The following is a 12,622-nucleotide window of genomic DNA, read 5'->3' as shown; positions in this document are numbered from 1 at the left end:
GGTGGGCTGCCAGGGAAGTCTGGCTGGCGGCAGGAAAGACTGCACCGGGGGTGGCGGGGCTAGTTACCCTTTAAACACGTCCTTGTAGCCTTGCTACAGGGACTCCCCAAACTAACTACAAGCAAAATAAGGAAAAAACAACCCGGTGGTCCACCGAGAGGCGGGATGGAAGATGGACCAATCAGGACAGATAACACGGTAACGACTGGAACGGCAACGACTAACGATCAAAGGATCCTGAGAGAATGCAGCTGTGGGTGGTCCAAAGTAACAACCTACTTGGGCCTGCGGATCCACCAGGGGAGGACAAAATGCGGCGGCAGCTATCAGATGCAAACTTGCACTGCGCCAGCAGGTCAGACAAGGAGGAATCAGAGCCAGGTTGAGCACCACAGTGCTACTGATCCCACCATTGCATCCGGTGAGAGAGAGCAAGAACAGCCTCCCCAGCAGGATTTGCAACCACATCTGCACGACCCACAACAGGAGCATCAGAGCAGAACGCCAGGTAGAGAATCCACCAAGGAAACCCCAGAGAAGCCAGACCGGAAACCCAAGATCAAGTGGCCAAAGGCCAGCGACAAGGATTCATGGAGAAGCTTCGACGAAAGCTTACATACCACCCTCCAGAACAGTCTAAGAGGCAGCACAACGTCCAAGCTGAACATCTTCGGCCATATCATCTATGAGGAAGGCAAGGGAAGATTTGGAGAGATGCCTCAGAGGAGGACCGTTCCTAGGCAGAGCGGGAGACGGGAGAGAGAAATCCTCCAGCTGGTAAAGGAGCGGCGACGTTTGCGGAAGGCATGGAGGAGAGCTGAGGAAGAGGAGAAGGAGGGCTTGCAGAACCTCTGGAGTCAGATCAGAACCAGACTCACCCACCTGAGGCGAGCTGAAAGGATCAGGAAACGTAGAAGCAACAAGGAAAAGGCAAGGACGAACTTCTTCCGGGACCCGTTCAAGTACGCCCGGGGTTTGCTTGAGGAGACGAAATCGGGGAAGCTGCAGACCACCGAGCAGGAGCTGGAGGAACACATCAAGGACCAGCTCAGTGACAGCCAAAAGGAGAGTCCCCTTGGTTCCCCAGGGCACGTACCGCTCCCACCCGAGCCCTCTTCTCAGTTTGACACCACTCCCCCCAGATGGTCTGAAGTTAAGCAGGCGGTGGAGCATGCGAGAGCTGCATCTGCACCCGGACCAAATGGCGTCTCCTATAGGGTACACAAGAACTGCCCAATGACCCTGAAGCTTTTGTGGAGACTAATGGGCATTGCCTGGAAAACAGAATCCATCCCTTCAGCATGGAGCAGAGCAGTCACTACCTTCATCCCGAAAGAGAAAGACTCCCATAACATCAGCCAATTCAGAGGCATAGCCTTATTGAATGTGGAGGGGAAGATCTTCTTCTCAGTGATGGCAAAGCGCATGACCAGCTACCTCCTGGCAAACAATTACATCGACACCAGCTGTCAGAAGGCAGGCGTCCCAGGATTTCCTGGCTGCGTGGAGCACTCGGCTATGATCTGGGAACAGATCCAGACAGCGAAGCGGAGCAAATCAGACCTGCACGTCGTTTGGCTGGACCTTGCAAATGCATATGGGTCTGTTCCCCACCAGCTCATCCATTTTGCCCTCAAATTCTTCCACATACCACCGTGCATCCAGAGCCTACTAGCAACCTACTTTAACAACTTCCATGTATGCTACACAACCCAGGAGTTCTCAACGTGTTGGCACCGGCTGGAGAAAGGGATAGCGATGGGTTGTTCGATCTCCCCCATCCTTTTCACAGCAGCGTTTGAGATCATCCTAATCGGCGGAAGACAGATGGTCCGAGGAATCAGATCCCAGTCAGGTCTGCGACTCCCAGCCCTACGGAGCTATATGGATGATGTCACCACACTCCTTCAGACAGCAGCGTGCACAGCGAGACTTCTGAAGAGGTTTGAGGAGCTCCTAACATGGGCCCGGATGAGGATAAAACCAACTAAGTCCCGCAGCCTCTCAATCAGGAAAGGAGTCCGGAATGACAACATCTCTTTCTCAGTGGATGGCGAGAAGATCCCGCTGCTAGTGGACCATCCTGTGCGAAGCCTCGGAAGGCTTTACACGGCTGACCTTTCTGACAAGCACATGGCTTCTTCTGTCACTTCCCAGCTCTTGGACGGCCTGAAGAAGATCGACCAAAGCCTCCTGCCAGGGAAATTCAAGGTGTGGTGTTACCAGTTCACCTTATACCAACGTCTCATGTGGCCCCTGAAGTTGTGTGACATCACTTTAACAACAGTGCTGAAGTTGGACGCAAAAGCCAACAACTACATCCGCAAGTGGCTGGGCCTTCCCCGCTGCCTCACTAATACAGCGCTATTTGGAAGAACCACACTGAAGCTCCCACTGAAATCCATCAGCCTGGGCTATAAACAGGAGAAAGTGAGACTCGTGTTCGAGCTGAGAGACTCACCCGACCCGTTTGTCCAACACAGCAAGGCCCAGGTTCGCACAGGACGCAAGTGGGATGCCACGCAGGCAGTTGACCAGGCCATCAATCGCTTGAAACACCAGGAGATCGTCGGGGTGCTGCAGCCAGGCAGGACTGGTTTTGGATGGGGATCAGCATCCAAGATGTGGTCCAAGGCAACGAGGAAGGAAAGGAAAGATCTAGTGATCTCTGAAGTCGTAAAGATCGAAGAGGAGTGCTACAAAATCAGAGCCGTGGGCCAACAACAGCAAGGAGGTGGACAACGTGGGAGGCTGTGATCAACAGAGCCATCACATGGAAGGATATGTGGAGGCTGCCCCAAGCAAGGCTGAGCTTCTCGATCAGGGCCACCTACGACACCCTTCCCAGTTCCCGGAACCTGCACCTCTGGTACGGCACAGAGGAGACCTGCCAACTCTGCAACGCCAACAACCCAAACTTGCGACACATCCTCTCTGGATGCAAGGCGGGACTGACGCAGGGTCGGTACAGATGGCGGCACGACCGGGTGCTGCGCAAACTAGCAGAAATTCTGGAAGCACGCAGACTGGAATCAAACAAGAGCAGCCCAGTCACATCACAGCAGCGGATCCAGTTTGTCCGGCAAGGGGGAGAAAGTCAGGGCAGCAGCACGAAGCAGTGGTCCCTCCTGTCTCCTGGAGGAGAGTGGAACATGAGAGCTGACCTCGATCGACAGCTGAAGTTCCCACACGAGATCACATCAACCTCCCTTCGGCCAGATGTCGTACTCTGGTCTACCCCGATGAGGACAGTCATCATGGTGGAGCTGACCGTTCCATGGGAAGAGGGGATGGAGGCTGCCTTCGAGAGAAAGAAGGAAAAGTACACAGACTTGGCAGCTGCGTGCTCGCAAGCAGGGTGGAGGGCAGTCACCTATCCTGTGGAAGTTGGGTGCAGAGGCTATACAGGAACATCTACACAGCGGCTCCTGAGGTCGCTGGGGATCACAGGATCCAAGCTGAGAAAGGCGCTCAAAGACCTGGTGGAGGAGGCTGAACAAGGGAGCTTCTGGCTCTGGCTCAGAAGAAAGGACAAGGCGTGGGGGAAAGGAGGATCCTAGGGCTGGCTGCAGGGAGTGGCAGGGAGACGTCCCTGTCACTGCTCCACCACCTTGAGATGTTCCGGGATTAAAGGAGCGAAACATCAGTGAAGGGTGGCTCCCGGCTGACGACCCTGCAGTCAGCCCACTGGCACCGTCGGAGGTGCGACAGGCAGCAATGCCCAGCAGGTATACCCACCTGTGCTTTCATCTAGGACATGCATCAGCAGGGTGACATTTGAAATAGCAGGCAGTACTGGCCTGGCCAGCCTGTTGGTGTGTTATGTCTGAGTCACACAGACAGACAGACAAACAGATAGACAGACAGACAGACAGGCAGAGAGACAGAGAGGGGGGGAGAGAGAGAGACAGACAGACAGACCCTGGTTCCAGTCTGAGCCCCAGAGAGACTCCACCATCAGCAGCCTAGTGTAGTGGAGCCAAGCCCCAGTCAGCAGGACCAGGGCCAAACCCTGCATCCTGATGACCACTGCAGCACAGATGACAGGATGACACAGGGATAAAGTGACACTTGACTCTCCCTCCATCTCTGACATTCACTCAGTTTCCGTCTGCTGCCTCTCTGTCTCTCTCTCCTGCCTCGGCACAAGTCTGTTTCGGAGCGCTGGTTTAGCATACTGATGAATGGAAACAGCAGTGGCCGTCCCTGATAACATACTTTACACATAAATATGGGTGATGATTCCTTGATAAGGATTTCCTTTATCAAATAAATTACAATCATATCTGTGCCAACGCTGAAATGGCGACAGTCTCGCCGGAGTTGCGTACTGTCAATGTTTTGGCTACTGCTCCCAGCTGACGGTCAGCTGAAGTGGAGTGGCCTACAGTGTGTGTGTGTGTGTGTGTGTGTGTGTATGTGTGTGTGTGTGTAGCAGCAGTCACCCTGGGACACATTGAGCTCTGGCCTGCTGTGGCACCATGAAAGATGAACCGAAAGGTCAGCCCAGGACAGTGAACCGCAGGGGGCAGCGGGGGGTTACAGTGATTACAGAATGAGAGAAAAGCAGTGTACAATATCAAAGAGGATATAAGGACACAGACAGAGGTAGAAACAGACAGAGGGAGAAACAGACAGCGGTTGACACAGACAGAGGTAGAAACAGACAGAGGTAGAAACAGGCAGAGGTAGAAACAGACAGAGGTAGAAACAGACAGAGGTAGAAACAGACAGAGGTTGACACAGACAGAGGTTGACACAGACAGAGGTTGAAACAGACAGAGGGAGAAACAGACAGAGGACCCTTCCCTTTAGGAAGTGTGTTTGCTGTTTATTTTTTTCCTTTGTCTTAGCTTGGAATCCTCAGGGTGGTTTCTTTTGGTATCCATGAGTTTGTATTCATCACTAGTGCCTCTGAGTTTGTATTCTCTAGTGCCTCTGAGTTTGTATTCTCTGGTGTCTCTGAGTTTGTATTCTCTAGTGTTTCCTTTATTTCCTGGTGGTCCTACACCACACAGCCTCACACACAATGCTCACAGGCAACCTGGGGAGAGCTGTGTGACATGAATACACTTTTATCATATAAGATGTGTGACACATCTCAGCCAACCAGCAACAGAGGGTACTGTATAACTAGCACAACAAACAATCCGTCTATCCAAACCACATCACGCCTTCAACCACATACACTAAGTGTACAAGAAAGCACTCTTGGATCTGCATGACAATAGAGAGAACACAAAGCACTGAATATGAATCAGTAAATGCATTTGTCTTTATTATAAAGCCCCAAGACATCAAAAATGCATAAAATATGAAGTAGGGCTTCCATTTGCATAACAACATATAACAACAATGTAAGCACTTCCTCAAATCATCAATGAATACTCCATCTTCTACCAAAGGATCTCTGCTTTCTCATGCAGAGCACAACACAACAAGGGAAACTGCAACTGAAGTTCAAGAAACATACATATAAGACACACCCTGACATGTCACAGTGCCATAAAGGCCTGCATGAACAGTAAAGATCTGATCTGATCTTGATAAATAAGCTTGGAAATAAATCAGAAATAGTTTTTTTTTTTTTGATGGAGCCACTGAGAAGGCAAACCCACTGGAAACCTAGCCCTGCTATACGGAAGAAAAGCAACAAAGCAAAGGGGTTACTCTATGTACTGTAATGGGTCTGGACTGGGCAGAATGGGGCTGGAATCGCCATTGAAGGAAGGGATAAAAGGGAAAGAGGAAAAGAAAGAAAGAGAGAGAGAGCGAGCGAGAGAGAGAGAGAGAGAAATAAACAACAGTGTTGTTGACTCTTCCAGGAACTTCTTGGTCAAGTTCTCAAGAGAGAACAGCTCAAAGAACACAGAGAGTCTACACAATAACAGGCACAGAGCTGCAGTATAGGTACTATGTGTAGGCCCTGGAGGGTGTGTTTGTGTGTGTGTGTGTGTGTGTGTGTGCGCGTGCCAGCGTACATGTGTGTGTGTGTGGGTCTGCATGTCTCTCCTGTGTGTGTGTACGTCTGTGTGCCCCCTGCATGCATGTGTGTGTAATGTTGGTTCCCTAGGGCTACATGCCCCCCCCCCCCCCTTGTGTGTGTGTGTGTGTGTGTCCTGACCGTCCCTGCTGTCACAGTCCTCTATCTTCGCCCAGCCCTCAGACAGACGGGCCAGTCATGCATGCTCCAGGACACTGTGGCTGTACACTGGCGCACGCCCGGACCCTGCCAGAACCAATCATCTATATTTACACTGATAGGCGGAGGTGACGTCATTGCATTGGAGCATCTGATGCATGTGGAAGAAGAACAAACGACAGCTGATGGAGAGTGCGACCGATCACGTGTCAACTGGACTGGTTCATACTGACGCTCCTCAATCATCCTACTGCATGAGGATTTTCAGGGTTTTTTTCCTCCAGGTTTTGATGATAGGGATACGGCCAATCAATTAAGTAGGGAATTCAGGCTATTTTGTTGCAGGATTGGAATCCGGTCATATTACCATTATAAAATAAAAATAAAATAATATTGATCAGAAATATTAATTATAGTCCCAGGGTCAATTGTAGGTTGGACCTATATACCTGTATATATATATGTATATTTACATACAGTTATACTTTCCTCACTTTGTGGGCCATCTGGACCAGTAGCATGCATCGAGATATCTCATGTTCGATGAGTCACATGACCTAGTTTTGACTATAGAAGGTTCACTCAGCAGTGTTTTCTTTGCGATAGTCTCTGTCTGTGTCACAAATGAATTTAAAATAATGCGTGTCTGTGTCAAAATGCATTATATATCTGACAGTAAAGTGATGGGCTATATTGCACAGTAATTGGAAAAAACTAAGAACTAGAACATACCCAGTGTATGGTGGGGTCAATGGGTAGCAGACTTTAAGGCAGTTATTGCATGCAAAGGACTGTCGACCAAATATTAAACTTAAATCAGTACTTTATCGGACATTATATACAGGGGTGCACATAACTTTTTGGGGCCAGTGCTCAGAGGAGCACCTAGGGATGCTGCTTGGTGCTCCCCGAGCTCGCGAGTCACGACCCGTCCCACAGGATGGATAAAAAAGGGATGCATGGATAACTTATATTAGCAAAACGACATTTATTCATAAATAAAGATGAACGAACAAATGATTGTGTGCTAAACAAAAGAAACAAATGCAAAATCAAATGACTGCTCTTTAAGCATGAAAGTCTGTCAGACTCCTTTAAACACAATGAAATCAACTGACATCTCTTTAAGCACTAACTGAATGTCATTTAAACACAATGAAATCAACTGACATCTCTTTAAGCACTAACTGAATTGAATGTCTGTTCTTTAAACACAATGAAATCAACTGACATCTCTTTAAGCACTGCTCTGTTCTGTAAACACTGAAATCAACTTTTCAACAAAAAGTTACAGCCTAAGCATTTATTTATGCTACAAGCTTAATCATCATCATCACTGCTCTCTTGACTGCTGTTAATACTGTCCTCAATTTCAACCATGGTAGAGGATGTTGTAGGCTATCACTTTAAATAGCTCATTATTTTGATTGTGCAACAAAGTCTTTTTTTTTATTCTAATAGAATTCCCAACCATATTCCCTGGGTCAGGGATCTAGGTGCGATAATGAAGCTGTAAAACAAACGTCTGAACGTTTGAAAGCTTCAGAGAAAAGAAACGTGAAGTCCCTTGGTGTTGTTTTTCCTTTTAGCGACGAGTCGTTCGGGACTGAATTTTCACGTGGCGGCGAGATAACCGTGATAACCGTGCGATACGCGATACGCGATACGCGGAATGAAAGTACGAGTTACGATACTTTCCGAATGTTTTCGTGAGGGGAGTCGCCGTGGTCGTCGTCGGTCGACTGTTGTGATGGATTAGTGGGGCTTGCAGTGATGCAGCAGTCAGCAGTTGTATTTTTGAGGAAGTAAATTCCTCTCCCAGCGCTCCCAGCTGTTGGTGCGCCAGAGCGCGTTCATGCCGCTGATCTGCCGCGCAGCATGCATTTTGGCGACGCATGCGCACTGGCGCACCAGTTATGTGCACCCCTGATTTCCAATACCTTTAGGAGTCCTGAAATAGGGGGAGTATGTTAAAAAAAATCCTACTTTCTAATTGGTTACCCCAATCTGAAAAAAAACCTCATTGAATTAAACCTGAGAATCTCTCCTTTGACTTAGTATCAAGTTAATCCAAACTGTTGGAGTATAGAGATAAAAGACTAAATGCTTCCTCTTTCCAATGCAGGCAGGCAGACAGGTAAGCTGGCAGGCTTCCCATTTTGTTTGTGTCCTAACTTTATCCAGCCTAACTTGTTCCTATTTTTCCCATGCCCACTAAACCTTTTACCATGCCCGCTAAACCTTAATGTAGCGCAGCGCTCTTTTGCAGAAGCAATTTGGAGATCTTTAAGTTAAGAGGACAGGAAATGTTCAGAGGTTACACAGTAGTGGATGCTGTTGACATCCCTACTCCTGAGGAAGCCAGATGAGCTTACACCTGGTTACCTGTTTACACCTGTTTACACCTGGTTACCTGTTTACACCTGTTTACACCTGGTTACCTGTTTACACCTGTTTACACCTGGTTACCTGTTTACCTGTCTGAAGCAGCAGACACGGGCACCTGCTGGTTTTCAACATACAGCCCCACCCCGCACGCACGCACGCGCCTCCTGTCATATACTGTATGCAGCGCTTGTAAGAATCATTGACTGAGAGCAGCACATCCGCTCTGACATCATCACATCCACTACAACAACATCCAACACGACACAATGGTCATCCAGGATAGAGACGCAATCCAGCGATGAGTGTCGCTATGGTTACAGTAATAGGATTAAACTATATGAAATCCAATCCCACATATCAGCTATATCACATCATCTTCCTGGTATGACATCCATAAGAATCAGCTTAAATGTTGCTACATTGTAAATCATACTCTCTCTCTTTTGTATGAATGTCTGCCTGTCCCTCCTAAAGACCTCCCACTACCCCTCTGTACTGTACCTCTACTGTTAAAAAAACAGTCATCCATCATTCTTCGAGCATTGTAACTGCACCTGGTCCTAGCATAGATATTTTGTCCTAGCATAGATTGTTGTTAATGATGACTGATGTATACATTTCTGGGGCATTAAGCAGACATCTTTATCCAAAGCAACTTACAACAAATCCATCTGATTAAGTGAGTGAATCATCTATCCACTCATAGCAGGAAAATGTCATGTATGCTCAGGCCTGGGGCCGTTAGCAATCATCGCTATGGATAAAAGCGTCTATTAAATGTCTAAAACGTAAATATAAATGTACTGTATAAGAACAGAGAAGGTAAGCGACTGTTGTTACAGTGGGATTGTGAGACGGTTGCCCTTTACTGAGGATGATACATTCAGCCAATCAGTGTCGCAGCCCTCTCTCATTAGGCCCTCCTCCTCCGGGCATCACCATAACTGGATTTGGGCATCTCAGAGCCAACGATGTTATTACCTGCACTGGACACCAGGACAGGAGAGGGTGGCCTAGAAAAGCAGTCTAAAAGCAGACACAGTGAAGGGAGCAGAACTGAGTCGGCAGATTTGCTGTGGTATTCTACAAATCTATCTTTAGAAAAAGCAGAAATAGAAGAAGAATATTTTCTGTACTTTTTTTTTCAGAATCCACAGGATCTACCCTTGTTCTACTGCTACTATGCACCAATCGACATATTCAAATGCAGCTCCTATTGTGTGAAACAGTGGTTGAGCTACCACACCACCAGCAGAGAGCATTCTTGAGTTACGGTCTCCCTCCCGAGACAGACAGCCTTGAGGGAATGTTGTTTAAAACACAAGCTACATCTTTGTTAGGAATGAATCAAGCATCACAACAAATTGACAGCCGTAATATGATTGAATGCACTTAGTCCAGCCCCAAATCAAATAGTACTCAAGGCAGATTATCTTCTACCGATCGCTTCAAGTCACTGTCCTCCGGGAAGTGATGGCAACGTTGGGTCACTCCACGTCATGCTAATAAAGCTTGTTGGAGTTCGGTGATGTTTCAATTTGAGAAATGACATGAACTAGGAAGGGAGGGGGAGAGAGAGAGAGAGCGAAAGTGCAACAGAACAGGAGACACAGAGAGAGGAAGGAGAGAGTGCATGAACACAGCAAGGACAGAGAAAAATAGAGAGAGAGAGAGAGAGAGCAAGTGAGAGAGGGAGGAGAGAAACTGCCTGCAGCTGTTCTATCTTGCCCATACAGGAGGCAGTGCTTCCCTTCCCTCCCAGTCCCTCCCCTCTTGCCCCCCCCCCCCCCCACGGCCTGTAATTGGTTTGTGTTGCCTGTGACTGAGGCTGTCTGTGCCTAGCTGCCTAGCTGGCTGGCTGCTGCCTGCCTCTCTCTCTCTCTCTCTCTCTCTCTCTCTCTCTCTCTCTCTCTCTCTAACACACACACTCTCACTCTCTCTCTCTCTCTCTCTCGCTCTCTCTTGTTCTCTCGCTTTCCCTTTTTACCTCTTCTGCTGCAGCACTCCGTCCAGAGCCTCCTGCTTGTCTCGCAGGAGCCGCTGGAGGTGCTGGATTTCTCTCTGGTAGCGGGCAGCTTTCCCCGCAAAGTCCTCCTCCTGCTCCTGCAGCCGCTGGCCCAGGGCCCCCACGCTGGCGGCCGCCTGCTTCTTGTACACCTGGAGGTGGGGAGGACGGAGAGAGAGAGGAGAGGAGAAAAAAACACACGCATTCAGACAGAGGCACGGAGGAGGATGATGGCTCCGTCAGGGAAGGGATACGTTCTCCACCTCCATCAGTAGGTCTGCTACCAGGACCAGCAACACTGTGCTGAGGGAGTGAGGGGGGGGGGGGCTTGGCAGCTGGGATTACACACCTCTACACCCTCAACTGTGCAGCTGCTGCACCTCACTGGAGTACCCAGACAGAGTCAAGAACAGCAGGGTAAGGTAAGGAACTCTGGGAAGGTCGGAGAGGGGGGGAGGTAGTTGTTAAGTGTGTTAAGTGCTAAGTGTGTTACACGTCCGCTGGCGGCACACAGATGAGAGACTGTGATAATATGTTAAGTTGTGCATACTAATAGCCTGATGTATGTTCATCATGGACGGGGTGCAAGTAAAGACGGAGAGGGGAAAGCAAAGAATAGAGAGAGAGAGAACAAATGAGAGAGAGGGAGGGAGAGAGATAGAGAGGGAGAAAGAGAGAGAGGGAGAGAGAACAAGAGAGACAGAGGGAGAGGGAGAAAGGCAGACAGAGAGAGAGAGAGAGAGAGAGAGAGAGGGGGGGGGGAAGATATCTGTTGCTCTGAGCAGTGGCTGCGCGTGGGTGCAGCCTGATATGATTATGTGGTCTTGAGAACACAGTCCCATACACCCTGTAGATAGTATCAATCTGCCTCCCTGCTGACAGCACTCTCTACCTCCCTCCTGACAGCAGACTGTACCGCAGCGCATCTCATCAACATGATGTTGGTTAAGCACAGGTGTTCAAGGACATCTATGTTGAGAGGGAGAGAGGACGAGAGGGAGAGAGGGAGAGAGAGAGAGAGAGAGAGAGAGAGAGAGAGAGAGAGAGAGAGAGAGACAGAGAGATGCAGTAGGAATGGAGACACAAGCACATACTATGAAAAGAGACAAGAGATTCAACAGATGGCACCGTGTGTTGACTTTTTGGGAGAGGAGCAGACAGGAGCAGGTGGTAGACGTGGAGCAGGTGAAAGTGTGCCTTTGTGTTTGAAAGGAGATTTTTGTGAGAGGAAATCCTAGTCTTGGTAACCAATGAGTTCCTATGACTGTGTGTGTGTGTGTGTGTGTGTGTGTGTGTGTGTGTGTGTGTGTGTGTGTGTGTGTGTGTGTGTGCGTGTGTGTGAGAGGCTGTGGTAGTCCCCATGTCCTCAGGGAACTGGTCTCTATGCTAAAGGAGCCTGTTGATAAATCACCTCAGTCAGGCGGAGAGATAACTAAACATGCTGTTATATTGCCTGTTAACCCAGCCAACCGGCTTACTGAAAACGAGGGTCTACGGTCTGCAGCAGTGTGTGTGTGTGTGTGTGTGTGTGCTAACAGCCCAGTAAGCTGATTACAGCTTGATCACACACACACACACACACACACACACACACACACACACACACACACACACACACACACACACACACACACACTCCACCTCACAATGTCCTTAGGAGGTGGACAGTCAGTCAGACAAAGAGACACAGACAGACACACAGACAGACAGACACACACACACACACACACACACACACACACCCACACACCCTGGCCCTGAGAGAAACCTGTCTATAAAGAAACAACTGAGCTCAACGCCAAGAAAATCTAAGTCAGGTGTGTGTGTGTGCGCACTTGTGTGTGTGTCTGTGCTTGTGTGTGTGTCTGTGTGGTACATCCATGTTTGCGGTTAACCCCCCCCCCACACACACACACACACACCCCTCCCTTCCATTCACTCTACTCTACAATCACCAAGACGATACGCTGAGGCGAACTGACAGGTCTGTTGTAGAAACATGTACAACAATAACCATCCAACACTAGTCTGGTTTTCACAGCCAGTGGCACAGCCGCCCCAATCTTGAGAATTCAGCCGTCTGCAAC

General features: G+C 49.0%; 1 protein-coding gene across 1 annotated transcript in view; it reads right to left on the bottom strand.

The window, feature by feature from the left end:
• cep89 (centrosomal protein 89) overlaps positions 1-12,622 on the bottom strand; it is a gene marked incomplete at both ends in the record, with an annotated part of 116,900 nt that overhangs the window by 27,285 nt on the left and 76,993 nt on the right. The window contains one exon of the mRNA XM_080539687.1: positions 10,518-10,687. Within this exon, the coding sequence (XP_080395813.1) occupies positions 10,518-10,687 (170 nt within the window). The remainder of the gene's footprint in view (positions 1-10,517; positions 10,688-12,622) is intronic.

The sequence above is a fragment of the Nansenia antarctica genome (assembly GCF_963989245.1).
Source record: "Nansenia antarctica genome assembly, chromosome: 9".
In the NCBI taxonomy this organism is placed as follows: Eukaryota; Metazoa; Chordata; class Actinopteri; order Argentiniformes; family Microstomatidae; genus Nansenia; species Nansenia antarctica.
This window is presented reverse-complemented; position numbering and strand designations above follow the sequence as displayed.